The sequence below is a fragment of the Hyperolius riggenbachi genome, chromosome 6 (assembly GCF_040937935.1).
Source record: "Hyperolius riggenbachi isolate aHypRig1 chromosome 6, aHypRig1.pri, whole genome shotgun sequence".
Lineage (NCBI taxonomy): Eukaryota > Metazoa > Chordata > Amphibia > Anura > Hyperoliidae > Hyperolius > Hyperolius riggenbachi.
In genome coordinates this window covers 232,296,323-232,309,886 of record NC_090651.1, presented here as the reverse complement: position 1 = coordinate 232,309,886, position 13,564 = coordinate 232,296,323, and the positions used below count along the sequence as shown (strand labels likewise).

Below are 13,564 nucleotides of genomic sequence, written 5' to 3'. Positions count from 1 at the left end.
GCCCCCCTCCCAGGTCAAATGATCCCGATATAGAATCAATGCATTTTACCCTTCAAATCACACAGCAGCATAAGTAATAATGCCAAGTATCATCATCACCTATAATAAAAATATGGGTTAGACAATGAATAGGTAAGCATAACAGGAGAGCTCGACAGTGGAACCGCCGAACAAATGTCACCTCATGTGTCTTGACAGCAGTGATGTTACAAGAGTATAATAAGAGGGGGGAAAGAAAACAAAAAAAGCTCAGGAGTAGTCTCCCCAAACATAAAAACATGCACTGGTAGATGGTAGAGCAATTGGAATTATTAATGCTTAGCAGTGTCAAGTCATAAAAGCCATATGGAAGAAGAAGATGCATCCACTCAAGGCTAGTAGCCGGCAAGGTAGCGATAGAAAACAGGCAGAAGAAATCATTTCTTAGAGCGTGGTTTGATTACTGGGACATCAATGCCCTGTTCCTCCATCCATGACACCGCATCTGAAGGAGTCGGGAAGAAATGAAACTTCCCATTATGTTGCACTCGTAGCTTGGCTGGAAAGAGCATGCTATATGGGATTTGCTGGGCTCTCAGGCTGGATTTCACTGCATTAAAGTTGGCTCGTAGTTTTTGGACTTCCGAGGAAAAGTCTTGGTAGATAGAGACTGCAGTTCCATTTATCTGTAGCTCCGGGGCATCCCTGGCCTTCCTAAGAATTTCCACCTTATCCCTGTAGTTAAGCAGTTTAGCCAGCATGGGCCTTGGGGTTGCGCCTGGTTTAGGCGGGCCTCCAGGCACTCTGTGTGCGCGTTCAATGCTAAAAGTATTGGACAGGACAAGGTTAGGGATGGCATTCTGTATCCAGGTTTCAAGAAAGTTTTCAGGGGAGGAGCCCTCAGATTTTTCCGGAATGCCCACGAATCGCAGATTAGATCTTCTGGAACGATTCTCAAGGTCATCAAGTTTAAGTGAGTGTTCAGTGGAGGTTTTAGTTATGGATGATTGCGTAGCTCTAATAGGAGTCACTACGTCCTCCAGATCACTTATTCTATGCTCTGCTTCAATGGTTCTCTCCTTGAGCTTTTTGTAGTCAGCTTTAACAAAAGATAGTTCTGTCTGTATTGTATCCAGCCTAGTAGTGAGGGAGAGCTGCATGTTTTGTATGGCAGCTAAAAGTTCAGCTCTGGTGGGCTCTATGGGCTCTGATCCTCCTCCTTCCCCCCTCTCCTCCCTTTCTGGATTACCTTGGCTGCGGGCTTTGGGCTGGGTGTTCTGCCTGTGTTCTTTTGGGGGAGCTGCGGTATGGAGCTTACCAGCCTCTGCAGGGAGTTCCCCGTCCTCCGCATCGCTGGAGCAGGTCTGTGTGGGCGGCTGGTTTTCCGGGATCGTGGCGTCTCTCTCCTCCCAGCATGTCTGCCCGGCGCCATCTTGCCGCTCACCGCGGGCGTACTTTGCCAGCTTTTCCGCGGCCGTTGCGGGCGCTGGTGGCCCGTATTTTGGCATCTGGTGGGCGAGGGAGGTCTCCTGTATCCGAGGATACGAAGCGGCAGCAGATCGGGTAGTTGTGGGCAGTATAAAGCCAGGATTCAGCCTTGAGCCGGGAGAGCTGTGAGAGAACACGTCCTCACACGCTCATGGCTGGCCACGCCCCCCGAGAGGGGAAGCAGCCTTAGTCAAGCTAAAACAAGGCTGGGACCCCTCAGAACACCTCTCACTGCCACCACTAGCAGTTCGCTAGACACTTCCACTCTGCTGTCGAGTCCTCAGCGCGCACTCCACGTTTTCATATTTGGGTCAGCTTTGCGCTTAGGCCAAATACGGGAACACCACGCACCCACACACACACACAGTTGCAATCTTACACTGTCGTGAAGCAAGGACCCACTAACAGTCGTTCCGAACGATACTGTTAGCCACTCTGCTGTCGCTACTCGCACTGGCGTTGTTCGTACGTTGGGTCAGCTGCGCGCTTAGGCCAACGTATGACAAACGCCCCCACACACAATGCAATTACAATTTCATAAAAACATAGAACAATGCAGAGCTTAATATATACAAAAGATTACAAAGTAAAAAAGTTACAAAATTAAGAGTTACAAAGATAACACACATGGATATTTGCGTAAAATAAAAATGGGGATTAAAAAAAATGTTACCAACTTGAGGGTCTCAATGTTGTCGGCAGGAGCATGCCGCTTGTTCGACCAGAAGTCGAGATCAACTCTAGCTATGCGCTAACTCCAAGAGCAGATGGACACTAGGTATCTGTCTCTGCTTTTTATATTCTGAAGTGTCCCCTGGGGGCATTTAATGTCCAGCCCCCAGGAACTAATGCAGTTTCCTCGTTTGTGACATCACCGAACGTTTGTCATAATCTTTCTTGTGATATGCAAACTTCAAAGGGGTTCCTGTTTTAGCTTCTTGAAGTCTGCAGACAGACGCAGACGATCACACCTGGGACAGCAGATCAAAAGTGACTGCTAGTGGCTTAATGAGCCGCTTCCTTGCCTATTGAAGGGGACTGGTCCATTCACTGAAGACAATGGCAGCTGTCTACATTAATACAAAAGATCACAGCGTAGAGTTCCTCTGGACAGCCAGAAACAGGTAATGGGGTTCCCTTTTGTCTGTCTATTGACACCACACACAATCACATTAATAGTCCATGAAGCTAGCTGCCAATATCTTCAAGCCATACTGGCTGACCTCCACCTCTGAAAGATATACAGCAGACATAAAAATGATAGAATAGGTTTCTGTACTCCCTAATATCATCAGCACCTCAATATATCTCCACAAGTAGTATAAAAGTGTTCCTGCAATTTTCATTATTTTGCTGATGTTCTTGTGTTTTCCTTCCGAAAACAGATTGCAAAATGTAGAAAATCAAGTGTATTATTAAACAGCCCAGTTGTTTTAACTGCTGTTCATTTACTATCCTTGGTAATTATTAGCTTTCCTACTGATCCACAAAGCTGTATGTATTTCCTACTGGAGCCACAAAGCTGTAAAATGTATTATCCATGTCCATGATACACAAAGTTAAAAACAAAAAACACAGATTCTGAAAAGAACAAAAATCAAATTGTATTTTACTACTTAAAACTTACTATTCATCACAACACTTAAAATGCTAGTTATCCACCCAGATTTTTAATTGTTAGTAAAGGTGAATTACTCCAGTGTAACAGCTTCCATTGTATACCTTATTGCTTAGGTCCCGTTCACACTGCACGCGTTTCCATCCGCGTTTCGGGAACGCATGCAGGAGGCCGACACGCACGACATCAGACAGTGTATAGACTGCACTATCTGATGTTCACACTGCATGCGTTCCGGACCTGTGCAGCCCGTGAACGCATGCTGCACGCATTTTTTCCCGAAACGTGCGGCTGACCCATTCACTTCAGTGAATGGGATCAGCCACCAAACGCATACAAACGCGGATGGCGTGCGTTCGTATGCGTTGCGTTCCGAACGCACGGCCGTCTGCGTTTGCTTTTGTGAACATGGCCTTATTGTCTGTATTGTGTCTACAGTCACCCCTATTAATGTAACCTTATTTATTGTACAGTGCTGTGTAATATGTTGGTGCTATAAAAATCCAAAAAATAGAAAAAACAATAGGCAAGTAAGCCATCACTCACACAATTATCATAATAAATGCAGCTACACCAGAAAAAATCCTTTTGGAAAAGGCAGTCACATGACAGGTATCTATTCAGAAAACAGCAGCTGTAATGGAAGTCTAAAGGGGCCCATACACCTAACGATTTTCCTGCCGATATACGGCCGATTCGATCACAGTGATCTAATCAGCTGTGAAATCGCCGTGCACACCGCTGACAGAGCGATCGATTTCCATCCGAAATCGATCGTTCCCGTCGATCCGTCCGTGCGAAAGTTTTTACTCGATCGCCGGCGGGTCGGGAGTGCGTCGATAGCGGCGTTCGAATGCCCGACGACCGACGCAATACAGCGAGTATACATTACCTGTTCTGGCCGGCGCGAGTCCCCTCTGTCTTCTTTCTGCGCTGGGTTCCGGACCGGCTGCAGCTACACAGAACTTCCTGTCCCGGCGGGAAGTTTAAACAGTAGAGCACCCTCTACTGTTTAAACTTCCCCTGGACAGGAAGTTCAGTAGTTGCAGGAACGGTCTGGAGCCCGGAGCGGAGAAGAAGACAGCGGGGACTTGCGCCGGCAGCTGAACAGATTGTGATCGGTTTCAGGCGGAAATCGATTCACAATCTGTTTGCAGTAAAGGCAGCCATACGATCACTCTCTGATCAGATTCGATCAGAGAGGGATCTATCTGTTGGTCGAATCTGATGGCAAATCGACCAGTGTATGGCCACCTTAAGTTATCTAGCCAAAGAACTGCTCTCACTCCCAAGCAGAAAGCCAGTCTACACCCACCTTTCCACTCTGCATATTCTTATTTCCCTGTTCTTGCTCTAAAAACTCATTTAGCCATTCTCACAGTCTCTTCAGTGTGTTCATATTTATATTTAGCCAAGTTTCTCAAAGCTTTGTACTGCATCCGGCAGAACAATGCTAGTAGTGACAGCAGTGTGATCAATATTAAGTCAGCTATCTGCTGAACTAGGATCAATACTGAATGGTACAATGTGGTAAAATTAGAAAAACTAATCATACATACGATCGGACAAACAGCCTATACAAGTGTACCTGAAGCGAAAAAAAGTGCCCAATTTGGTGACTTTCCTCAGTAGAGCGAATGCATCTGCTTTCCCTGCGCTGCGAGACCCCTGGATGCATCTGCTTTCCCTGCGCTGCGACCCCCCAAAGATTATTGACAACCCCTCGTTGACAGAGCATGGCTGCACCGTGCAGGCGCAGATGGCTCACCCCCAAGTGGCGGCTCCATGCTAATGTGCAGGAGTGAGCCCAGGAGATTCGGGGGGTCCTAGAACTGGAACAGCACAGTGGAGGCAAGCAGCAGAAGCCTCTGGAGGAACCAGGGGATTCCCTCTACTGAAGTAAGTATGTCTTTTCTCCTAAGTTTTACACAGATTTACTTTAAAGTTTAATGATTACAGAGGGAGAGTGCTGGCATAGCACTGTAGGGAAGTGATTGGTAAAGGTATGTGATACCATGGAAGAACATGCACAACATGTACATTTCACAGTTCAATTTCTAGTGCCATGAGACTCAAGAGAGCCTGAGGTGGGCTCAAAATGTTTTGTTTTTTTTAAAGTAGGCTACCTGATCCGTGGGGCTGAGCAGATCAGGTAGCCGCAAAAACTGCCTCTCCTGTACGCCGCACTGGCCCACTTTCACTATTGTGACCTATAGATCACGACGCTGGAAAGAGAGATTGATTCTCTCATCCAGCGTGCAGGGAGGCGGGGGAGTGGCAGGGGGTGTGGCCAGGGAGAGAGAGCTGCCCAATGGTAGCTCCGGAAATCCTGTGAGAACACCCCTGGCGTGCATTTTGAACAGGGAATCCCTCTCCGTGTTTACCTCCAAGATGGTGACAATCTTGGAGGTAAACATGATTACATCTAAAAAAGACCAATCATATGGGTCAGGTATGAGGTTATGAATGCATACTTTATTGTAACATGTATGCAATGTATTTGTATTGAGCTTGATTGCGCATGGTAATTAGGGGGGAGGTCCTCTTATCTCTGATGCCTGGTGATTGATCACGGTTTGGTATAGGTATATATATGTCTGCACTTATCTGATGAAGGGGACCATGCTTGGCCCCGAAACAATTGTCATGCTGTGCATTCAATAAATTTGCTTGGAAAATGACTTTGGTGTGCCAGCCGACCCGGAATCAAATGTTGATGGGCTATAGCGCGGTGGTGGCCGGCCAGAGAGCGACGGTACGGGGACACAGAGGCATGTTATGAGGCAGAGAACATGCCTCTGTGTCCCATCTGCCCCCCGATCTGCCCACCTCGGGTTCTCTTTAAGGAAAATGCTTTCACACAAGTACTAATTTTATTTAAAACCAGAAATATATTTTATACAAATATAGAATGATGCACTAGTGATAGAAGATAAGACAAGGTACCTGTAAAACTGAAGCTGCCGCTTGGGACTTCCATATCGAGCACTTTGATAGCATGAAGGAAGAGAGAAGAGAGAGAAAGAAATGTTCCACTCATCACATGGCTAATATCATACATGAGCGTAATATTAGGTGTCGAGTATTAGGTGCATTCCACACTGTTCTGCTTATTCACATGCAGTGTATTTCCCTTACTCTGTACAACATCGCCATCTATTGGTAAATCAGCAAATCCACAAATATTGAAAACTGGAAACATTTCAGTAAAAGCTCATATAAACAGAAAAGGTCAGGGAACTTGAAATGTAAATTTACTAAATCAACCTGTAATCAATAATGAAACTGTAATGCAATTCTGGACCAGAGATGATCTTTTAGAGCCTCAAGGCTGATAATGACTACTGGTATATGTGCTCCTCTTTACCAGCAGTCTGAACACTGCAGTGGTCCAGTTGATGATGCCTGTTAACATGCTCAGCATACCTCTCCCTGGTTTCTGAAAATATCACCACTGCTCTCTATGGCTGTGCGTGACACGGTTACTTAATATATTTATGATCTGTAATCTGCTCAACACGTGTGATCGTTGTTCTCTATGACCCACCCCCTTCTCATTTGTGTTTAGATCATTGGTCAAGCCTGATGAGCAAATAACAGATCTGTAAAAATGAACAATTAAAGTATACAAAACTGTGTTTACAAAGTATAAGAAAATATATATATATATATATATATATATATATATATATATATATATATATATATATATATATATATATTTTTTTTTATATATATTTGCAGTATGTACAAATATTTAACTTATTCACACGTCAACTTTAAAGAATACAACACGCAAGGAAACATTTGAATTCAGGAATATATTGTGTACTCTCTCTTACAAGTACTGCACGAACAGACTAATCATGCCTACTCAGCCCTTTACCTGCTGTAGCTCTATTAGAGTAATGAGGACACATGCACGCAATTAAGGCACAGGGAAATTTGGGCACAGGGTACAGCCGAAAAAATTCTGGTGGCATTAGTTACTATTCAGCCTCCAGGCCGCCGTGGACTCGGGGTTAAGATGTAATTTGGCTGGCAGCTACTGCTGGCGGCAGAAGAACTCTGTTTTATAGTAATTTAGGGACGGTCTTTTTGTTGTTGTAAACAATATTGCTACCAAAAACTTTGGATGTTTGATATGAAATTCAGTATCAGCAGTCTCTGGACCGGGGATTGCTGGTACAAAAACAAAACAAAAACTAAATATACTGATGTCTCGCCATATGGAACCATCACTTTCATCATACATGCCACTCTCCCGTCGCTGAAGCCCGCTCACCCTGCTGTCGCTATGACAACAGAATTCCGAGAACCGGTCAGGTGACAATTTCATTGGCTCCTGACCCTGTGATCACTGTGAGCCACTGTTATTTGGTCACAGTGATCACAGGGTCAGGAGTCAATGAAATCAGCTCCGGACCTGCTCACGGAGCTCTGCTGTCATAGCAACGACAGAGCGAGTGGCCTGCAGTGGCAGGAGAGCAGCACAATCGGCGGTAGTGGCAGGTCTGCACGGCATTGAAATCTACGCCCAGGCAGGGGTAACAGGTCCCAAACAGGGCGTAGATTTCAGTTAGGCTGGTCTGAAAATGGGTAAAGCAATACGGACGTGTCAAGTCAGATACTCATCTCATACAGCCTTCCCGATCCTCCCTCTGACCCCTTGCTTCACCGCAGTCCCCCATTCAAACGTGCCACCTCCGAACGCCCTCAGAAGGCTACAGAAGAACATGTGTCCCTGGAGTGCTTCAGAAGAAAGGTGGCTCTGTATTGCATGGAGCCACCTGCACAGAGCCACCTGTCTTTGGAAGAACTCAAGGGGAACAAGTGCTTCCAAAGCCTTCCGAGCATTCCCAAAAGGCGTATTCGATCAGTTGGTCGAATAACTTCAACAGGGGTGACAGTGCTGGAACAAGGTCACCCAGAAAGAACCAAAAAGGCTCTAGGAGATCTAAAGCCTACCCTCTCCATAGCAGAGTACTGTTTCTGGCTTATTTTGCAGCCCACTGCGTTATTTTCTGCTGAAATGTTGCCCACTGCGTTATTTTCTGCTGAAATGTTGCCCACTGCGTTATTTTCTGCTGAAATGTTGCCCACATTGTGTTATTTTCTGCTGAAATATTGCCCACATTGCGTTATTTTCTGCTGAAATGTTGCCAACATTGCGTTATTTTCTGCTGAAATATTGCCCACATTGCGTTATTTTCTGCTGAAATGTTGCCCACATTGCGTTTATTTTCTGGTGTCTGGGGTAACCGTTGCTGCATTTATTATTTAATGGTCATAGTTGGCTATATTTGCTGCTTTGGGGTTACAGCGGGTATACTAATAAATAGCATCACACAGTTTCTGCACACCTATGATGTGAATCCTCGTTTCACCACATCATGGCAGAAACACTGCTTTCTTATGCCTCGCTGTTGCATCATTAAGTTAGCTCCGCCTATACAATGTCATTGCCATGCCCATTTTTTCGGCTGCGCTGTCCAAGGTTGAACCCAGAAAAATCTGGTCACTGTAGGTTTGAGGGCCTGGTATTTGTCATCTCTTATGTTCTGAGGAGGGGGGTCATTTTGTTCAAATTGGCGTGTTGGCACTTTACGAGAGACAAGAGACTTGAGTTGAAGTTTGGGCACTCGGTCTCGAAAAAGGTTTGCCACCACTGCCCTATAGGCTATCCCCTCCTCCCAGGTAGCAGTATATCGATCAAGGTTTTCAACATGGTCATATCCAACCTATTCTTAACAAGCTGGATATCTAAATCAAGAGCATTCCACTTAAAAGCAGTACACCAATGAGCAGAGGATAACATATATTAATAAATAGTGCGGAAGGCACCTGGCATATCGTCATTAGGAAGGTATAAAAAAGACCCTGGGAAGAGACCAAGGAGATCAGGATCATAAAAACGCCCTCAAAGCTCGCCAGTCAACATAAAATTGGTTGCAAGCGGGCAATCCATGAAAATATGAGAGATACAAGAGAGTCCAATTCACTACATCACCTAAATCAATTAATTGAAACTGAGGGGTAGAATTTAGGGAGCCCTTCAATGTTACTTTAAAGGGGTTCTCTTGCACCTGTTCAAAAACAAAAACTGCCACTTACCTGGGGCTTCTATCAGCCCCCTGCAGCTGGAATGTCCCGCGCCGTCCTCCTCCGATGCTCCGTTCCACGCCGCCGGCAGCGGTGTAATTATTCGTCTAACTAGACAAATAGAACTGCGGCTGTGCGGCCATGACATCGGGCGCTTACTGCGCAGGTCCAGTACAGGAACACTTCGTATTGTGCCTGCACAGTAAGCTCCGGCTGCAGTTCTATTCGTCTAGTTAGACGAATAATTACACCGGTGCCAGCGGCGGGGAACGGAAAATCGGAGGAGGACGGTGCGGGTCATTCCAGCTGCAGGGGGCTGATAGAAGCCCCAGATAAGTGGCAGTTTTTGTTTTTTAACAGGTGCAAGAGAACCTCTTTAAGGTGTCCTGATACCTTTTTGTGTTCGTTACACAATACATTCTCAATTTGTTTTGAGAGTTAGTTTTAAACAATGTTTTCATTGAAAGAAAGGCATACAACAAACATATCAACATCCTAAAATATTCCCAACATGGATATCTGTCAGGGCTAATGAGTCAGAGTTGGAGTCAGAGCAATTTTGGGTACATGGAGTCGGATTTCATAAACTGAGGAGTCTGAGTCGGGAGTGGGAGTCGGATGATTTTTGTACCAAATCCACAGTCGCTCCGTAGAGTGTTATTCATTAATGAATAAAAACAATGCGCTTACAAAGTGCACTTACTTTGTGAAGCAATACAAGTATATAACCAGCTGGGGTAACTTAGGGACGGCTGTGGCCAGTAGCAGTCCAGGTCTGGATGGTAAAGAAGACCAGAGGTGCCCACCGTGGTGCTCAATGTGTGCAGGTTACCTGCCGAAGGCGCGGACACGTCGAAATGTGTTTCGTGACGTCATCCAGCACACGTTGAGCACCACGGTGGGCACCTCTGGTCTTCCTTACTATCCAGACCCGGACTGCTACTGGCCACAGCTATCCCCAGGTTACCCCGGCTGGTTGCTGCTGAGAGGGTTAGCTTGGCCCAGTTACACGCCTGTATTTATTCACATCTAGTAAGTGCACTTTGTATTCGCATTGTTTTTATTCATTAACTGCTTGCCGACCACGTCACGCCGATGGGCGTGGCCACGGCGGCAGCCCCAGGACCACCTAATGCCGATCGGCGTAAAGTCCTGGGGCTTCAGTTTGCAGGAGATCGTGCGCAGGCTGCGCGCGCATCTCCTGCTTGGTAGGCGGAGCGAAGCTATGAGACTACTAGACGGCGAAACCACCATCTAAATATCGGGTACAGCGCAGCGATCTACAGCAGAGCTGTACTGGGGACAGCCGTGTGACATGGCTGTCCCTGCCTGAATCTCGGCGGTGATTGAGCTGGAGCCTATGACAGCTGATCATGGGGATTGCCTGGCGGGGAATATATAAATATAAAAAACAGGAAAATGTATTTAAAAAAAAAAAATAGACAAAGAAACATTAACAAACAAATAAACATCCGGGGGGCGATCTGATCTCACCAACAGAGAGCTCTGTTGGTGGCGAGAAAAAGAAAAGGGGGGGAATAAGTTGTGTGCTGTGTTGTGCGGCCCGGCAGCTTGGCCTTAAAGCTGCAGTGGCCTATTTCACAAAAAATGGCCTGGTCTTTGGGAGTGGGGGTAAAGCTTGTGGTGCTGAAGAGGTTAAAGGATAACACACTACGGAGCGCTCCTCCTCTCTTCTGTTCTACTATTCAAACATGTCAGGTTTTCCTTGGGCCTCACACCACGTAGAACATGAAAAATGTTGCAGTCCAAGTATTTCCACAGAAATGTCATTTTCATATAACATTTCTACTGAATACAGCAATTTGGAACCTCCACCAACCCACTAACACACCTACCATACAAACACTCCCTGCCCTGAATTATCTATGAACTATCCAATATATAAGATGTCATTTATCCACAGTACACAGTGTCATAACCCCCCCCTCCCCCCCCCCCCAAACAACTGATCCTGATACCACTGTGTTGACTCAAAAGGTACTAAGAGTGCATACACATAATTAAGCTGCTGAGAAATTTGAGCATGGGGTAAAGCCAAAAAATGGCTCGCCCTGCTCCTGCAAAAGTCCAGACGGCATTAATTACTATTCCCCCTCCAGGCCGCCATGGACTTATATGTAAGATGTAATTTGGCTGCCAGCTAATGCTGGCAGCTGAATTACGCGGTTTTTAAAAGTTATTTGGGCTCTGTCTTTTGACGGCACCCAAATTACTGTCTGAGCACAGATATAGGCATAATTCCTATAATACGCCTGCTGCTCCGAAATTTCCAGCGTTGTTTAGTTTGTGCTTTCAGAGCATCAATAAAGCTTTCCCATGCTTTAAAAACATTCTTAATCCTCTCCTTAGCTGAAGTGAGAGGGACATTGAGGCTGCCATATTTATTTCTTTTAAACAATACCAGTTCCCTGGCTGCCCTGCTGATCCTCTGCCTCTAATACTTTTAGCCATAGCCCCAGAGTAGATATTTGATAGGCCACATGCTTGTTTCAGGTATGTGATACAGATACTGGCGCAACTGCCCAGCAACAGGTATTGTTTATTTCCACTTTAAATTTTTATTGATTTTTTCAGACAAACTGAAAAAATAAGTGGGTAGCATTGTCCAAGTTACAGAGATAATATTAACATCAAACAACTGACAGAGATGCTTTAATATATTGCAATATGGACCCTAAGTGAGGATGGAGCCCTGAGGTTCACATTCTATGGTCCGTTCGGTTGAGGACAATGCAAACTTTATGAGATATTAACAGGTAAAAGGAAAAAATAAACCGAGAAAAACTGAAAAGAAGAGAAGAGAGAGAGAAAAAAGAAAAAAGAAAAAAAAGGGAAGAAAGATAGAGGGAAAGTAAGAAAACAAAGAAAATCAAGAACGTCAGTTGAACCTTAACCAGGACTGTCTTGGCCGGGATCTAGAATACATCATGCTTACGAAGGAAGGTATCATCAGCGCTTAAAGAGAATCTGTATTGTTAAAATCACACAAAAGTAAACATACCAGTGCGTTAGGGGACATCTCCTATTACCCTCTGTCACAATTTCGCCGCTCCCCACCGCATTAAAAGTGGTTAAAAACAGTTTTAAAAAGTTTGTTTATAAACAAACAAAATGGCCACCAAAACAGGAAGTAGGTTGATGTACAGTATGTCCACACATAGAAAATACATCCATACACAAGCAGGCTGTATACAGCCTTCCTTTTGAATCTCAAGAGATCATTTGTGTGTTTCTTTCCCCCTGCATCTCTCATGCACTGAAGTTTCAGGCTGCTTGTTTCTTCCTGCAAACAGCTTTGCCCTTGTCTGTAATTCCTCACTATGTGAAAGCCCAGCCAGCTCAGAGGACGATTTATCCAGCTTGTAAAAGATAAGAGAGAAGAGAGAAGCTGCTCTAATCTAAATAACACACAGGCAGTGTGCATAGAGGGGCCTGGAAGGGGGAGTTCATAGCAGAACCACAACACTGAAGAACTTGGCAGCCTTCCAGACACAGGCCTGACAAGTCTGACAAGAGAGAGATAAGTTGATTTATTACAGAGACTGTGATAGTACAAAGTGCTGCGGTAAGCCAGAACACATTAGAATAGCTTTTGGAACTTGTAGGATGATAAAAAACAGGATGCAATTTTTGTTACGGAGTCTCTTTAAGGATGGAGCGAGGTCCACTCCTCCCATGGTGCCCAGATCCTGTCAAAGGCCGGCATAGTCTCCCTAATGTAGGAGGTCATTTTCTCCATTATATATATAGTTTGAATTTTATTAACCAGCTCTGGTTTCGTGGGGGGAGGGGATTTCCAGTGTTTAGCTAAAAGGGCCTTCGAGGCGTTACATATCTGGGCAAGTAATTTGTTCTGATATTTAGAGAGTCCAGGCGTCGGACTATGAAACAGAGCTGTCCAGGGGACAGGACTGATCCGCTTCCCAAGGACCTCAGAAGCCAGAGAGAAAGATATGGACTAGAAATCAGCCACCAGTGGGCAGGACCACCAGCAGTGTAATTGATCGGCTGGAGACAGGCATCCGCGGAAACAAGAATCTGTTTGGGTTAGCCCCCATTTAGCAAGGGTTGCCGGGGTCCTAAACCAGTCATACAGCAGCCTGTAATTCCTCTCTTTGGTTACTGTGTGTTTGGAAGAGCTGGCTATAGCAGAGAAAATGACCTCCCATTGTTGTTCATCTAACGTTGCCCCGAGCCTTTCCTGCCATTTAAGCATAGCCTTAGAGGCCTTCTCGTGCTTGGCATACCAGAGGTCAAAGTATAGAGAGGATATGAGGCCTTCCGGAAGGGGGTAGGAGCAATAAGTGGACTCGAGGTTAGAGCGTGTGAGGCGTAAGCCCTTTGCCTTTCTAGAAT

At 45.4% G+C, this 13,564-nt stretch overlaps 1 protein-coding gene across 4 annotated transcripts in view; it reads right to left on the bottom strand.

Moving 5' to 3' along the window:
* Positions 1-13,564, bottom strand: part of KCNAB2 (potassium voltage-gated channel subfamily A regulatory beta subunit 2) — a 420,882-nt gene that overhangs the window by 252,630 nt on the left and 154,688 nt on the right. For 2 of the 4 annotated variants that reach the window (XM_068240498.1, XM_068240500.1), the window contains exon 3: positions 6,032-6,073. The exons of the other annotated variants lie outside the window; for them this stretch is intronic. In XM_068240498.1, coding sequence (XP_068096599.1) covers positions 6,032-6,073 — 42 coding nt within the window. The remainder of the gene's footprint in view (positions 1-6,031; positions 6,074-13,564) is intronic. 4 annotated transcript variants of the gene reach the window in all.